Here is a 15,719-nt window from a genome sequence, read left to right as displayed (position 1 = left end):
GTGTTTAAATTTGAAATGTATTTTTTGAATGCACGTCCAAAGGTTTTCAATGAAAAATAATTAGCATATAAATAAGGAGCAGAGTGGCAGCATTTCAGGGTGAAAATAACCATGCTGGTGGGCTATTAGTACTGTCAAACATAAGTACTGTTGAAGTATAATGAAAAGAGACGCAGTTTTTCCACAATTCAGTTTACGTACACACCAATATAAAAGTCAATATGGATCCTTATAAGCCTTTTTGGATTTCCGATGTTTATTTACTCTATCAATTTGGTGGTGGTCAAACACGACTTCCACAAACAAACAAAAACAAAAGCTTAACATGGTCTACTGCAAACAAAGATGTCAGCAGTAAGACAAGTGATCTTTAAAAAGCTTTGAAATAAACAGCAAAAGGTGACAGCATGTGTCTTTCTTGCAGCAAAGAAAAACTACTTCAGTTTTAGACCAAATCAAAGTGAAATAAAGTTTATTGATTAATTATTCTCAGTGAAAACCTACAAATTAAAATAATTACTTTCCAACCTGTGTTCTCGTAGCTGCAGTTCATGAAGTGTTAATACTGGGCAACAGACAAGGACCAAGCATAAAAACATTTACACATTTTCTACATCAACACCTAGCTACATGCAAATTCCAGGGACGATGTGACACATGCAGCTTGCAGTGCTGCAGCTCTAGTGCTGGCCTTCATCTAGAGGTGTTAGTGAGGTCTGGCTCAACAGGTTGCCGAGCTGAGAATCAATATTACACTTTAAGCATAAAGACTTGAGAAGATATGTTGCTGTTAGGCGACTTTAAAAAAAAACTCATCGTGACTAGGGATGGGTATTGAAACCCGGTTCTTGTTGAGAACCGGTTCCCACTGTTTCAATTCCTTGGAATTTTTTGCCATTTTTGCAAACGATTCCTTTATCGATTCCAGTCGCCCCGAATGACGTCACCACGTTGCGGAGCGTCATTTACCTGGCAGGAAACACGGTGCCTAAGCTCAAACGCTCAAAAGTTTGGTTATACTTTGCGAGAACGGATGACAACAGGGCAACTTGCAATACTTGCAAAGTAGATGCTTTCTCCCTTAAACGAAACACTACGAATATGCAAAAGCATTTGCTCACAAAACCCGCGATGACCTTAAATGAATGTCGTGTTTTTAGCGCGATCTGCCTCATTACAAAACCATTACTGTGCATTTAGGTGACCATGATGAGAGAGACAGACAGAGTCTGGCTCAGATGCTGGCAGTTCTCGCTGCAGTCTACCGGTAGCGTCTCCTTTCAGGCCAGGATAGACGAATGTCACAGAGCAGAGACTAAGTTTGTGGTAAAAGGCTTGAACCCATTTGCCACAGCAGATGCCCCGATTTTCGGTAAGTGAATGTGTTTAATTGTAGGCAGGGACATTACTGGATATTCTTGTGTAATTGCTACAGAATAATTGATGTTATACTTTGTTATTGCCACAGAAGAATATTCATTTTATTATTTTACATTTACATTTTTTTTTCCTGGGGACCCTGTGACACCCCATTGTAGAGCCGTAGGCTGGATCTTTTAAGATCTCACTGTTGGGTTTGTAAGGCCATGTTACTCCTAAATTTCTCTCTTGTTCAAAGAGAAGATATAAAACAAAGTTCTAAGCTAATCGACCTTAGTGTTCTCCTTTTTTAAAAAGAATCGATAAAGAATCGAATCGTTAAACAGAATCGAAAATGGAATCCGAATCGTGAAAATCTTATCAATACCCATCCCTAATCATGACTTGGTTGTGTTCAGCATTAGCTGCTATAATGATTGAGTGAAGTCCACCTTTAGAGAAGCTCTACATACTTCATGAACCCACTGATCTTGCTTCGTAGCACAACACTCGGGTCCCCAGATGCTCTGCGTGGAGCAACTGCCCTGCCCGGGATTTAAAAAAACAAAAAAACAAAAAAAAAAACAAACCTCTTATAGGTTGATTTATAGCAGGAGTGGGGGGGGAGACTCCAGGCCTCAAGGGCCGGTGTTCTGCAGGTTTTAGATGTGTCCTTGATCCGACACAGCTGATTTAAATGACTAAATTACCTCCTCAACATGTCATGAAGTTATCCAGAGGCCTGGTAATGAACTACTCGTTTGATTCAGGCGTGTTAATCCAGGGTGAGATCTAAAACCTGCAGGACACCGGGCATTGAGGCTGATTTAAAGTATCTCTGCTCTCCATATCATTCTACATTGTCACATCTACCTTGTGATGGATGGAGCCTTTCACAGCTGTTAGCACAGACTGTTTAGGCTACCAGGCGAACTAACATTACCCAGCAGGTTGTTCAGCGGTATATTTTATTAACGTGGAGTTATTAGTTCACAAATATTGTGTGCCATAGGGTTGTCCCAATAGACAATATTGTGGGAGATCTGGGGGGGAAAAATTCAAGCAGAGAGCTAATGTGTTATTTTTAAACTGTGTGTTTAATTTACATTTCCTAACCTCGTGTGAAAAGAGCAAAACGACCGATGACTGCAACAAGATGCAACTGTTTATTCTGTATGATGGAAGGCTTTAAGAGGCCACAAATCCTGGTGCCACCTCCCTCGGAAGATTTTCCAAAACAGTACTAATGGGAAGCATAATCTTTGTGAGGCAAACAAAGATTATGCTTGACTTGAACTCGGATAATGGAAATGTCTGCTTGACACCCACGGTGACCTTCTGCAATTTCAGACACACCCAGATGTACGTTAATGACACTTCACACGTTGCACCGGCTCAGTCAGTGCAGACCACAGAACGAAACTGACTGATCGGTGTGATTCATCTTTAATATACAACGTGTAGAGAACTTGAGATATTTCTCTGTGTTTAAAAAGAAGAAACCACATCTGTTTATACTGTGTTATTTTTTAACTTACAAATATTAAGCAGGAAAGCCACTTAAGACTCAATCCCGAGTTTTAAACCGATGAGGACTTTTAAATTAGTTTTCTAACCCTTTTGTGTAAAAATGAAAACCATGATTATTACATTAGAACATTTCAAAGCATCTGTCATAGAAAAACAGTGTAGTCAGACCCACTCAGTCATTTTACTAAAAAAAAAATAACATGTTACCTAAAGACAGGACTCAAACTTTGATGTGTCTGGCCTTCACGCTTCAACGAGAAATAAAATGTCACAGCTATGATCAATAGGACTGCTACAGGCCCATGAAAAGTGAGAAACAAAAACAGGTCATGGTTATTTAGTTACAAGAGTTGCCTTTTTCTTTGCCTCCCGATTCTTTATTGAACAGTCATCTATTATATGCAATCAGTGTGGGAAATCAGCTGCAGTGGAAAGCAGGCTGTGGCAGCTATGATGCCATTTTGGCTGGTTTGAGATACACCACACCCCACCCCCCAATGTAGTTTAATGTAGGCAGGCTGTTGCTGGAGAAACTTAAACTTTCTCTGGCTGATTTACCATGAAATACATCCATAGAGATAAATAAATGTGACAGGTAATCCAAAGTCCAGAAATAAAAACTGAATATTCCAAGATTTAAAATTAAATTATATTTATTTCCATTGTTACATACGAAAAAGAGGTTTTTGTTTTTTAGATTTCGATACTTTGAGAATTTATGTTATGGTACAGCCCCAAAGCCATCCCCACAAAAGATAATTCACTGTGACAACTCATGTGACATTATGAAAATGCGACATGAATACTGACCTTTAGAGTATCTTTACTGCTACGCCCATTATAGAATAACTCTAAAGTAGTGCACGGCAGCACTTTAATATAAAATACAGATTGTATAGTATTTATATTCAGGTAAAATCTATTATGATGTGAGCTTAAGTGTGATAAGGGCATAGACATAGAAACGAAGAAGATTTAAAAATAAACTATTACAGGCTGTCTGCGGCAATGCAGAGGTTTTTCACTTATTCCAACACAAACTATAAGGATTGTGATCTGGACATCACATATAAAATCCTACAATTAAAAATTATAAACATGGCTTTGTGTACAAAACCATGATATGGGATTACAACATAAATGGCATAAAGATAAATTAGGCTAAAATGCATCCTGCTATAAAGACACTTGGAACATCTTACCAAGAAACAGTTCCCACACTAGTGTCTGTCATCTGACATACATTATAACCTTATATATGAAAAATAAATTCAAACGGGAGCTGGATGAAGAAATCCCAGAAGAGATCTGATACCACATGTGGATAACACATCAACAACACAATCACTGAAATTGAGGGAATTTAGTTGGAAGAACCAGATTGTTAACTTTAATGCTCCAAATTACAAGCAAACAGACAAACACTAAACAGCCATGCTGGAAATTATGAAAATGTGGTCATGTGGAACCAAACCACACTCACATTTGGGAAAATAAAACTGGGATTCATTCAGCTTTAGGTAAGCTTGGTGAAAGACTCTGAAATATATGATTCCAAGATCATTTCAGATCCTATACTCGAGTTGTCTTAAGGGACGTATATCCTAAGGACATATCTGACACCAGCAAAGAAAATTATCACCAAACACTGACTAAGGATTGAAACACCAAGCTACAGAATGAGGTGTTTGCTGTTGAGGAGATTCTGTTGATGTGAAAGCTCAGACAGGAAAAAAAAAAAAAGAATACTTTCTCCAAGACTGGGACAAAGGGTTGTCATACAAAGTAAAGAAAGGACTTAAAATAAAGGATTTTGAATAAATTGCTTAGAGGCAGACTTGCACTGGCCTGGGACTATTCAAATGTACATGAACTTGATTTTTTGTGTTTGTTTTTGGCTAATTTTTAATTTCAGCATTTGTGTAGGTGCTTTACATGGATAAACAAGGCAAATAAAATAAAAGCTACAAAAAAAGATAAATATGGCCTGAAGAAAAGTGATCTTACATCATCAAAAATAATTTTATTAATTAAATGCTGTCAAAGCTGTAAAGGCTCCATTATTGAATCCAAAACCTCCACACAGAATCAAACTATTGTGATTTCCAGGTCTGAGCCAGTTTGTAGATCAGATGTAAGGGTCCAATCATTAGGCTTGTTCATGCAGTAATTAACTGTTATTTACACATAAAAATCAGCATAAAAGAGTTAATAGAACAAAAAACTTAATAAATAAATTAAAAAAAGTTTTATGACTTATGACACTGTTTAAAGGACAAAATAATTTCTCTCTCCAGCTGGTAAGGCTCTGCTCAAATCTATGTTTACCCCACAATCTATTATTTTCACATTTAAACATCTGTTTTACAAAGACTCACTCAAATACATAATCATACGAAGAATATGCATTTACAGCCCTAATGTATTTGCTTTAGTACTGTGCCCTCGTTAAGACATTTTTGTTGAATATTAATGAAAAGCTGCTGTGTATCCTTAACACAGACATCAAACTTTGTCTGAAAACCAGTGTGAAAATGTCCCTGATGCAACCAAAAACTGTGCGCCATGTTTTCCATCAGTCAAATGGATTATTTTAATGAACTGGAAACAACATAAACCAAATTGTTTCTGTACGGTTCATTCGTGTAACAACTTTATTGACTTAGAGGAACAGGAACACGGGCCAGGTCAGCGTGTTACTGTGTACCCCTCCTTCTCCTTCTACTCTAAGCACCACCTCAGTTTCTTTCTTGTTTTTAAAAATCTTTCATTGTAGTCACCGTCTACAGCGCTGCTCAAGTTGCTGCCAAGAACTGATCCAAGTTTGCTTACATTTGCATGTAAATTTCTGCGCTCAACAATAGTGACTGCTGAAAGTCAGCAATCACGCCTTTGTAGGGCCAAAGATCCAAAGAAATATGCCTGGCTCTTCAGCTAAAGGGTATCCAGACCAAAAACAGGATCAGTTCCAACCTTTTTTGTTCAGTTTAAGTGCAGCTACAACTCCCTGAATGACTGTGTTTGCATACAAGCTCAACACATGCTGGAACAGCATTGAACTACAACAAACCGAGCAGGTGGCTCCAGTAAAAACAGCACAGTGGTGTAAAGCTCAACTGAAAAACACGAGTGTTTGCGCGTTACACTCACCAAATGAGAGTTCTCTTTTGCCTCTTGTACTTGCTGCACCTGTGGTTCAGCTACAACTTTCGTGTCCTGGTCAGAAGTCATGAGCCGTCTGCTTCTTGGCTCCTCAGGGAGAAGTCTCTGTGTCACCAAGTAAGCTACAGGGGGGCAGAAGGGACAAACAAGTCTGAGTCAACAACGGATGTTTATCAGCATATCATCAGCTGGTACATGTGTAAGACAAAGGAGTCAGGAGGTAGTGTCTGACAGTTGCATTATTAAATCTGATTTTTCACACAAATTGTTTTGAATGCTTGTATATGGACAGAATAACAATCGGTGCATGTGTGGATATTTTCCTCGCACAGACTTAATTTACACTAATTTAAACTACCAACACGTTGCTGTTTCTCTTAAAATTGTAATGGCAAAACTGACAATATGCTGTTGTTCAAACCATTTCAATCTGTGCTTAATGACATGTACGGAGGCCACTATTCTAATTTCAGACACTTCAGACAGTCGTGATGACAAAATGTGAAAAATCAAACGTCAGCTTGTTCTGACACATTGAAAGTATGTCACACCAATGTACAAGAAAAGCTATCAATTAGCAATAATACAAATACAGTAACACAAAAAGCTCTGAAACTCATAACAGAAACAACCGGCGAATTAGACCCATCTACTTTATAGGCCTCGATTACACAACGTGGCTTTGATTCATATTTAGCAGCTGTTTGTTTAGTCGACAGTTTGGCCATGTTTTGGCCATTTTTGCATTAAACGATGCAGGCTTTAATATTTAGCCAGTTATTTAAATAAAATGTGTAATTGTTCTTTTGTGCTGTTGTTTTTATTGAACGGTTGCATTTGTCAAGGTCAAATTTTGTATTTTATATTCCCATTCAATAAAGGATTTTCCATTTCCTGCTGCCTGTGGATACTGACATTTACTGATGACAGTGCTGATGTTTATCTCGTGCTTTTATGGGTTTACCAGCACTCATGCTTGTAGGACTGAATTTTAACATTATGGTTTTTTCTCACTTTTAAAAATAAAATAAAATTAAAAAAAAAAAATGTACGTGTGTGATGGTGCATCCCAGCACAGAACAATCATGCAGTTATGTTGAAAACAACAGGTGCATCCATAGAAAGTAAACAGTTTTCTATCTTTAACACCTGCTACATTTGCTGCTTGTGGGGCACACAAAAAAAGTGAACTTTTAACCTCTTTTGACAATTTTTATTAGGGGTATTTTTTAAAAAAGATACATAGTAGCATTGCAATATTTTGTTATGGTGGTATTGTATCTATACAGAGACACCAAAAATCTGTATTGTAATGAAACACAATAATCTGGGCCAATCAAATAAAGAAACAAAGAAAGAAAGAAATCATTGTATTGAATTTTTTCACATTCTGCAACAGATTAAGACTCGTGGTAACAAAATGTTTGCCCAGAGCTTGATGCTGTTGCACTCTCATGACCACTTATGATGGCAGGGCGATTGCACAGATTTCCAGATAGGAGGCAATCTTAATACCAACAAACTGTCAAAGTTGCAACTTTGACAGACTGCAGTAACTCAGAAAAATTGTTGGAAGCTTTCAAATAATTGCTAATTCATAAATGAGACAGATTGCCAACAAGTTGCCATGAGTCTAAATGAGTCTTTGTCAATGACCAGGATTCGAGGGGACTCAACACAACAGGCTGCCAGCTAGTTGTATTCTGGTTTATATGCCTATAGAACAGCAAGGTTGCAGAGTGGAAATGTATTAATTAAATGTGAATTTCTGTCTATGTAGAGAGCAGCAGATATGTGCTTGTCAATGGTTTATCACAGTTAATTGCCTACTTGACCCCATTCAATAGCAGACAGAGCACACAGACTTTGTCTGGCAGCATTTATGGCAGGTTGTCGTGACAGTCGAATTTTTGCAGCAAAAAAAAAAAAAAAAAAAAAAGAAGAAGAAAGAAAAGAAAAGAAAACAGCTTAAGTGTGATAACTTTATCTTATAGGATAAAACAGATACTGGCTAAGTTAAACTTTGAGGACATCACTGAAAAAAATTAGTTAAAAGAATGTGATCGGGGGTTTTTTCAAATGTGTTGAAAGAATGCAGCTGACAAAATGTGAAAAAGTAGAGTATGTGTTATTGCAATACTCATCGCAAAATATTTTTAAAAATTTAAATTGTCATATCATGAGTGAAGTATTCTGATAAGACTGTATCGTAGAAGGTGGCAATGATCATCATATTCCACATGTGTGGCTAAAAACTGCAGTCTGTATCAGTTAGCAGCATGTGAGTGATTAAAAATGATTAATGCTAATGTTGTAATCTGCTGTCTCAACAGAAAGGTTGATAATAAACCAACAATAAGACTGACACAGATCATGTGTGTAATTTCTGGTTGATCTTCAGCCTCATTTCTCTGAGGCGGTGAAAGCAGGCGCATTAAAACAAAAATGTTTTTCTTCAGTTAACAGGAGCAGCACTCGTCATTGGTTGGATTATTACCTGCCGTGATTGTGACAGTCTTTTCTGGACCGACTGCTCAACAAACGTGAAGAAAATAATCTTTTCAGCTGCTCTCATCCACTGCTCTCTCGTTTCACACAGCAATAAAGCAAACGCACAAAGATAAGTCATAAATAAAAGCTGTCCGTTTAGTTTGCCGCTATGTTTTTAAAATCTAAATGTGTAAGACAATATTTGTTATTAAAGCTTTAAAATAACTGTAATAGCAGGTAAGTCTGCTAGAGAGATTGGATAGCTTCTATAAACCTGAAGTTTACCAAATTTACAGCTCGCAGCAGACTAAACAAACAGCTTTTCCTTAAAGCCAAAAATGTCACTTTTCTTCAGGCGGTCTAATGAAGGACTCTTATGGGCTTTAACAACTGCCCCTGTCAGTGCTACAACGCTCCATCCTTCTGGCTAAATATTTGAACATACACTCCTAAATACTTTTTATTGTCCTCGTGCATCTATTTTTAGCCACAAATGCGAGCAAAACACTTACATCATCAAGCCCTGCCTCCCTGAATTCTTTTCCACGTAAAAAGGACGCTTAGCTGCACTTTTTGCTTTCTGTTTATACACGAGTCAAACGTCATGAGGTTTTGTAGGTCAAGTTCTCGACATCACTCTGTCATCCCCAAGGCCCGATTGGATGATCACTTCCACAACATTTGACCTCAGTGTAACGGGGGGGACAAAACAAAACACCACTGGAAACACCTTCTTTTCTGTCCTGCTTGTAAAGCGGTGATAATCCGCCCAACAATTGGGCGCCTGTCCCTGACACGGGCCCTCGCTGTGTTCGCATACAAAGCAGAAAAAGAATGGTGTGGCTGTAAAGCCGGTGACCTTTGATCCACATAATGACACAGTGTCACTGCTGCTGTGATGAATGGGGCATAGCACAAGCCTCCATCAACTCACATCAATAATTGAAGCATCTGTTTGCGTGATAAACTTTGCACCTAACATTGTAAAAACGGTTTAACAACTGAAACCTGCACACAACCCGAGTGTGTAACTAGCTGACAAGTCATGCAAAATCTATTATTTTATTATTTTTGGACTAAATAGGAAGCCAGTACCCAACGATTGGGTGTGGGGGTTCTGGGTTTTCATGTCACCTTGTGTGCTTCAGTACCAAATTCTCTGTGATGTATTTTTCTGTTTCTGCTGTCACACATTTAAAGGACTGACATACTGACACAACAAAGTCTTGGCAGCCTTTTTTCCGAACTACTGCTCTTTAATGCTGACGTTCTGATTTGAACTTCTACCTCTGATAAAAATCACCACGCACATAAATAAATTAAAAAAAAACCCTGGTGCTGTGATTAAAGCCAGAAAGTCTCATTCTTGTCTATGTCAGCTGCCCTTCGGTCAACTGCCTGTTCCAATTGAGGCTGAACCACGCTCACCTCAGAGAGCTCTTCCAGAAAGGGTCGTGGTCTGAAACGGTTTCTGCAGATTTAAAACTACAGACACCGTAAGAGCTTATTTGGTAAACAGCTTAAGGAAGGAAAAAAAAAAAAGAAAAGAAAAATGGTGTTAGTCTGTCCCTAAAACACCCTAACAGCCATTTTTGTTGGCAGAGCCCATGTTACATGAATTGCAGGAAGCTTTTGGGGTACAGATGGGGGCGAAGACTGCAACAGGCAACGCTGAACTGATGTTCTGCACTGCACCTACGAGGCAAGCGGCACAGAGCTGAAAGCAGACCATGTGAAAGCCTGTGAGCACTCTGGAGATAAAAGAAGCTGAAGGCAAACACTAATAATCCTTCCACAGGTTCACTTACAGAAACCTCAGTAGTTTTACTTCCTCTAGAGAGATCTTACCGAGCTAAAGCTCTCCTTTAATCATCCTGACTCGAGCTGATCAGGCTTTGCTTTTGTGGAGGACCAAATGCTTCCTGCTGGAGCAAAAATAGTCATCGTTTGATCCGGACTGTGTCGTTTTCATGATTGCTGGCCGCCAAATTTATAAACAAATTTTAAATTCAATACTTTTGTGCAGAAACTTGAAATCATATTATGAACCTGTTAGATCTACATCTACTTGATATATAAGCTGACCCATAGCACAACAAATGACATAGCTACCAGGCTGTGATATCAGCTAAAATACTCTTCGTTTAGCCCAAAGGTTGGGCAATGCTTGTGTTAGAGTAGTGAGAACAACCTTTTCACTCTGGTCAGAAACTATCGCACACCATGAAGCTGAAAGCATGCAAACTTGGATCACTAGCCACAAATGTAAATATGAATCAACTGAAAGAACCACTCAGAGGAAACGGAGAACTTGTGAAAATGACAGTTGTTGTGACATTAATGTAAACTATTTTAAACTACTTCAGGAACCTCACACTGGTAATACTAATGTTACTGAGGTAAAGCATCAGTCCAATTGATTCAGCTAAAACATTTAACATGTTCTGCCTTGTTTGTGTAAGAGTAAATACACAGAAAGGTTGGACAGCTTTTGTCCTAAAATAGACTGTGTGAACTGTGCTGCTCTCAAAAACAGTAAAGATGACGATTTTGCGTCCTGCGCTGGGAGCTGTTGTTCATCAAATGTCATCTAAATATTAACCAAGTTGAGTTTTTCTTAATTCTGTTTTTGCTATCACGCACAGTAACTCACTAATTGCTCATCAATTTGAATTACTCATTATTTCAAAAGCATATAAATCCCTCCTGTGGCAAGTAGTTAAGAAGAGAACTCACACCTCCCCACACCCACACCATTTTAAAATTAAATTAAATCCAGATTAAAAAAAAAAAAATCAGAAGTTTATTTTAAAATATAATTAAAGAAGCTCATTTCTCTCCAATTCAGCAACAATTACATTTTTTAGCTTTAAGCAGCCAGCAGGAATACATCTCATGCCCACAGCGTTGTAATTTTAACCTGAGACAACACCTTCAACCAACACACAAACTGCCTTTTAGAGAAAACACCTGCACTCTGAGAGTGAGCCAAGTGTGATATTTACTTTATGCAGGATAAACTCCAGACCAGAGACGTTTCCCTTTGGTCGCTCTACAGGTCGTCACTGAAATATTATCAGTCTGTCAAAACATTTAACATGGATAATTGTGAGAAGCCAAAACTGTAAGTGAAATGTAATTTTCATTAATCACACAGCAATAAGGCAGCCTAACCTGGTAGTGTGTAGTACTGTGGTTTAAAGTAACAGCTTATAAATATTAAGTCAAATTGAACTTGGATAAACACACAGGCTGGCTCATAACTGCCTGCTCAAAAAGAAACAACTCAAGACAAATTCTTTTCTTGCTTATTTCACCCTCACTGTACCTGAACTTAGAGAGCCCCCCCAGCCAATCCCACTCTAACTCCAACTATACCTGTACTTACAAAAGGCATAACAAAATGCCCAGATCTCTTTATTTTATCTGGCTTAACTACACCAAACATCAACAATTAGGCCAACTGATTACACAAAGGCCAACTTAATCAACTTAATCTAATTAACACTGGCAGCATCTGACCAATCACAATCATAAGTGTGCTGAGAGCAAAATTGACCGACTCAGATAAAATTATAATTTTAGAAAATACGAAGATAATACAGCCTGACCACGTCAAAGCTCTATTATTAAAGATGGAAAGGGGGGGGGGGGGTGTTTGATGTGTGCAAAAAAGTTTCAGGTTTTTACTTTTTACTTTCAGATGGAGCCTGAACATTAAACAATAAAAGAAGAAGAAATAAAGACCAAAAATTAAAAACAGGATTCATATTGGTTAGTGTGTAGGATTTTTGCTGGCATAGAGTGGACCTTTAATGCGCACCTATGCATAAGCACGACTGGTATGCATATAACTGTAGCGAAAACACATTTATAGCAAATTTCAACTCTTGCTGCCCTCTCAAAGAGCTTTAGACTACAAGGCCACATTTAATCTACCTCACATCCACGGCCAATTTACAATCACCATTTAACATAAGCAGTCCTTGGACTGTGGGAGGAACATGGAGAGGACCCACATACACAGGAATAACAAGCAAACTCCACACAGAAAGGCCAGAGCCACGGTTAGAATTAGGAAATTACTTAATGTGACGCCTCAAAGTGCCAGAATACTCTCAGCATTGGTCACCATAACATCATAACGTCACTTCTATTTATGCTAGCTGCTGTTGTTTCTGTGGATTTCACAAACAAAAAGTTAAGTTTCAGTAAATTAAACCCTACTTAAAAATACTGGTTTACCATCCTTTAAAAAAATAAAATAAAACAGTACTGGTGATGGTGCTTGGTTGGTGGACACATACTTTCAAATTTCCTAACAAAACAAATAGTTTTAAAATAGTTTTAAACAGGAATAAATGTGTTCCTCAAGTCTCTATGAGTGATGCTCATCAAATGAAGAAGAGAACTTTAGAGTATGTCCAGGGTAAGATTAATCAATTCCCATAATTCTAAGACATGATACTGCCACAGAGAGATAAAGCTGTCTAATCGAGCTCAGCCCTGCATCTGCACTGGTGCACAGCCACAGGACAGCGGCAGCACTGCAGAGGTGGACCCACATCCGACCTACACAACACCTTTACAGTCTACAGTGGAACTTGAGTGGAACTCTGGTTTACCTGCTGCAGCAGCTTCTCTTTTCTGCTTTTTCCCCCAAAATTCAGAGGGCGCATTAACTTTTCATTCATATCCATGTTTTGTGTACTTTAAATATTCTTCTTGTGTCTCCCATGGTTAAAGAGGACTAACAGCAGTAGAATAATATTTTTGTTCAGTGCAACTTCTACTATGGTAGAGGTTGCACTGAATGAGCAACTTAATATAAGAATAAGCTCCAAATCTTATATCTATCATAAGAACTGCATGGTTAGAGGTTAGTGGTTCAGCAGTTATCACCTTTAGCCACTAGTTATTTTCATCTTGCTGTTATTATAACTGCAGTGAGGAGACCAGCTATAGTGGTATTTGTAGTAAGTACATTTAGAGACACAAAAACCTCACCTGTGTGTATTCATTGTGTCACTCTTTCAGAGAATAAATGTGCAAATGTTTAGTCATGTAGAAACAATCCTTCCTGCCCGAGGTCAGAGCAATCACAGCAGCACCACTTTCTAAAGAGCTGACTGATAAATGGATAGTTATTTCGTACCTGTTGAGCATTCTTATTTTGAACTTAAGCTGCTCTGGAGCAAGCGATGTATCGCCTTAACAACAAAAATACCTACATAACCCCAAAGACCCAGAGTTACACCTGAAGTTATCTTGCTCAAGTCCAAATTCTGCTTCCTAGTACAGACCTCAGAGCACACAATACAGACAATGTTAAACAACTTATTTCAAAGTTATTCCAAAGGAAAACGACAATACTGATAATAAACATTTTAATAAGCAATGTTTTTAAAGGGTGGGTTAATTTACTTAACCTTGAGTACATATTTTGTGAACAAATCCACAAAAACACCAGAAAACAAGAGATGTCTGTTAAGTAATTAGATGCAGACCAACCGCTTTTCTCATAACAAAAAATGCCCATTGTGAGTCCAGAAACCCCGCTACCACTACACCTGAGGCTGCCCCCCGAATCCCCACTTTAACCCCTCAATACAACCCTTCAACAAACAGTGATCCTTATCAAACCACATCCCATTTCCTCTACAGATGCAGTGACTCAATCATGAGGTTTAGACAGGGCCTGAACCAAAACAAGCTCTGCTCACTCCTCCCCTGTCGTGTTTCCACCCTGCTCAATCACTTCAGGTGATTTATGACCCCCAGCCGGTGCTCTAAAACAAGGCCGAGGTTCAACTCTACCGGTGAAAAATGCAAGGGTGGTCCACAGGACTGTATTTATAGTCGGTTGCTTACCGCTGGTGGAGGATGGTCGCAAGACATCTTGGATGTCTGTAAACGCTGCTAATCAGCGTGTACCTCCGTCCATCCACACACACTCGAGAAGCATTTGTTTGGATCAACTTGACAAGTCAAAAAACATAACAACTTCCAGTGGAGACGCAATGCAGGCGCGTTTAGCAGCTGACAGCCGGCAGTGACTGCAGCTCACATGCCAGGGGCCAAACTCAGCGACACTCCTTTAATAATTGCGCCGTGATGAGGACGAAGTGCGGCCTGAGCGTGGCTAAAGAAAAAACACAGCTACTGTAGCCACGACGCCTGTGTAGTAAAGTTGAGCCGACTGCAAAGTAGCAGCCATGTCTTGTTAGCTGGTTTTGCAGCAGCATCCAATGAAAGATGGCGACCTCAGGCGTGAATTCGCGGATTCCCCAACCCCCAACCGATTTGAATCAGTTAGTTAGCAAGAGAGCTAACTTGCCCCTGACCGTGTGTTTACCACCCCTCTCCCCTTAATGACAGAGAACAGCTTCTTACTCACCTGTCAACTCTCACTATACGGCTCTGCAAACACTGTGGTAGTTGCTGCTGGAGGTGGTGCTGGACTGAGGCCTCGAACTGGCTTCCAGGCTAAATGCGCAGGGTGTTAGCTAGCGAGCTAGCAAGCTGTATCGAGCACGCTAGCTGCGAACAACCGGCTCAAACTTCACCAGCAAACAGTCTTCAGGTGTCAGGGGACCCACCCACAGCCAGTTACAGCGCAATGACAAAAACACTCCAACACTGACACGGGGAAGGGGGGGAAAAGAAAGGAAAACGAGGTCCCCCTTAACAACACTGCAAGCTAGTTAGCAAGTTAGCTAGGTGGCTAGCTAGCTAGCTTGCCTGCCTATCAAGTTTGTGCAGTCGATGAAAACTGGCGTCTGGAAGCAAAATCCCTCACGGTCAACAGCAGGCTCTGAGGGAGGGAGGCCAGTCCAGAAACAATCAGGGGAAGCCTAAAAAGTGAGAAATAAACGTGACTCGTCTTCCAGCTTCCGATCGATCAAACATTCGCTCCTGCTAAAGATGAGAGAGAGAAGAGGGGGGTTTGGAATGGAGAAGTCGGCGTTTCCTTTCCTTTTCGTGTGCAGCGCAAAGATCGTCTATAGCGCAGATTTACCGGACATCTCCGAAAAACTTTTTTTAAGTGTCCACCAAAGACCAGAGCTTCATTATAAATATTTTAATTAATAAAGCCCAATAATATCAGATAGCTTCAAACGTATTCACATATTTAAAAATGGGGCCACTTACATCTTAAACCAGGCTTTTAATCAAAC

The 15,719-nt window shown here is 39.3% G+C and overlaps 1 protein-coding gene across 3 annotated transcripts in view; it reads right to left on the bottom strand.

The window, feature by feature from the left end:
- larp4b (La ribonucleoprotein 4B) overlaps positions 1 to 15,512 on the bottom strand; it is a 48,116-nt gene extending 32,604 nt beyond the window's left edge. For all 3 annotated transcript variants that reach the window (XM_026148823.2, XM_026148824.2, XM_026148825.2), the window contains exons 1-2: positions 14,939 to 15,512; positions 6,040 to 6,173 (exon numbers count right to left, since the gene is read on the bottom strand). In XM_026148823.2, the coding sequence (XP_026004608.1) occupies positions 6,040 to 6,120 (81 nt within the window). In that variant the 5' untranslated portion in view covers positions 6,121 to 6,173; positions 14,939 to 15,512. The remainder of the gene's footprint in view (positions 1 to 6,039; positions 6,174 to 14,938) is intronic.
- Between the last annotated feature and the right edge of the window lie 207 nt (positions 15,513 to 15,719).

This window comes from Astatotilapia calliptera, chromosome 18 (genome assembly GCF_964374335.1).
Source record: "Astatotilapia calliptera chromosome 18, fAstCal68.1, whole genome shotgun sequence".
Taxonomy (NCBI): domain Eukaryota; kingdom Metazoa; phylum Chordata; class Actinopteri; order Cichliformes; family Cichlidae; genus Astatotilapia; species Astatotilapia calliptera.
Note: the sequence above shows the minus strand (reverse complement) of the source record. Positions and strands in the feature narration are given on the sequence as shown.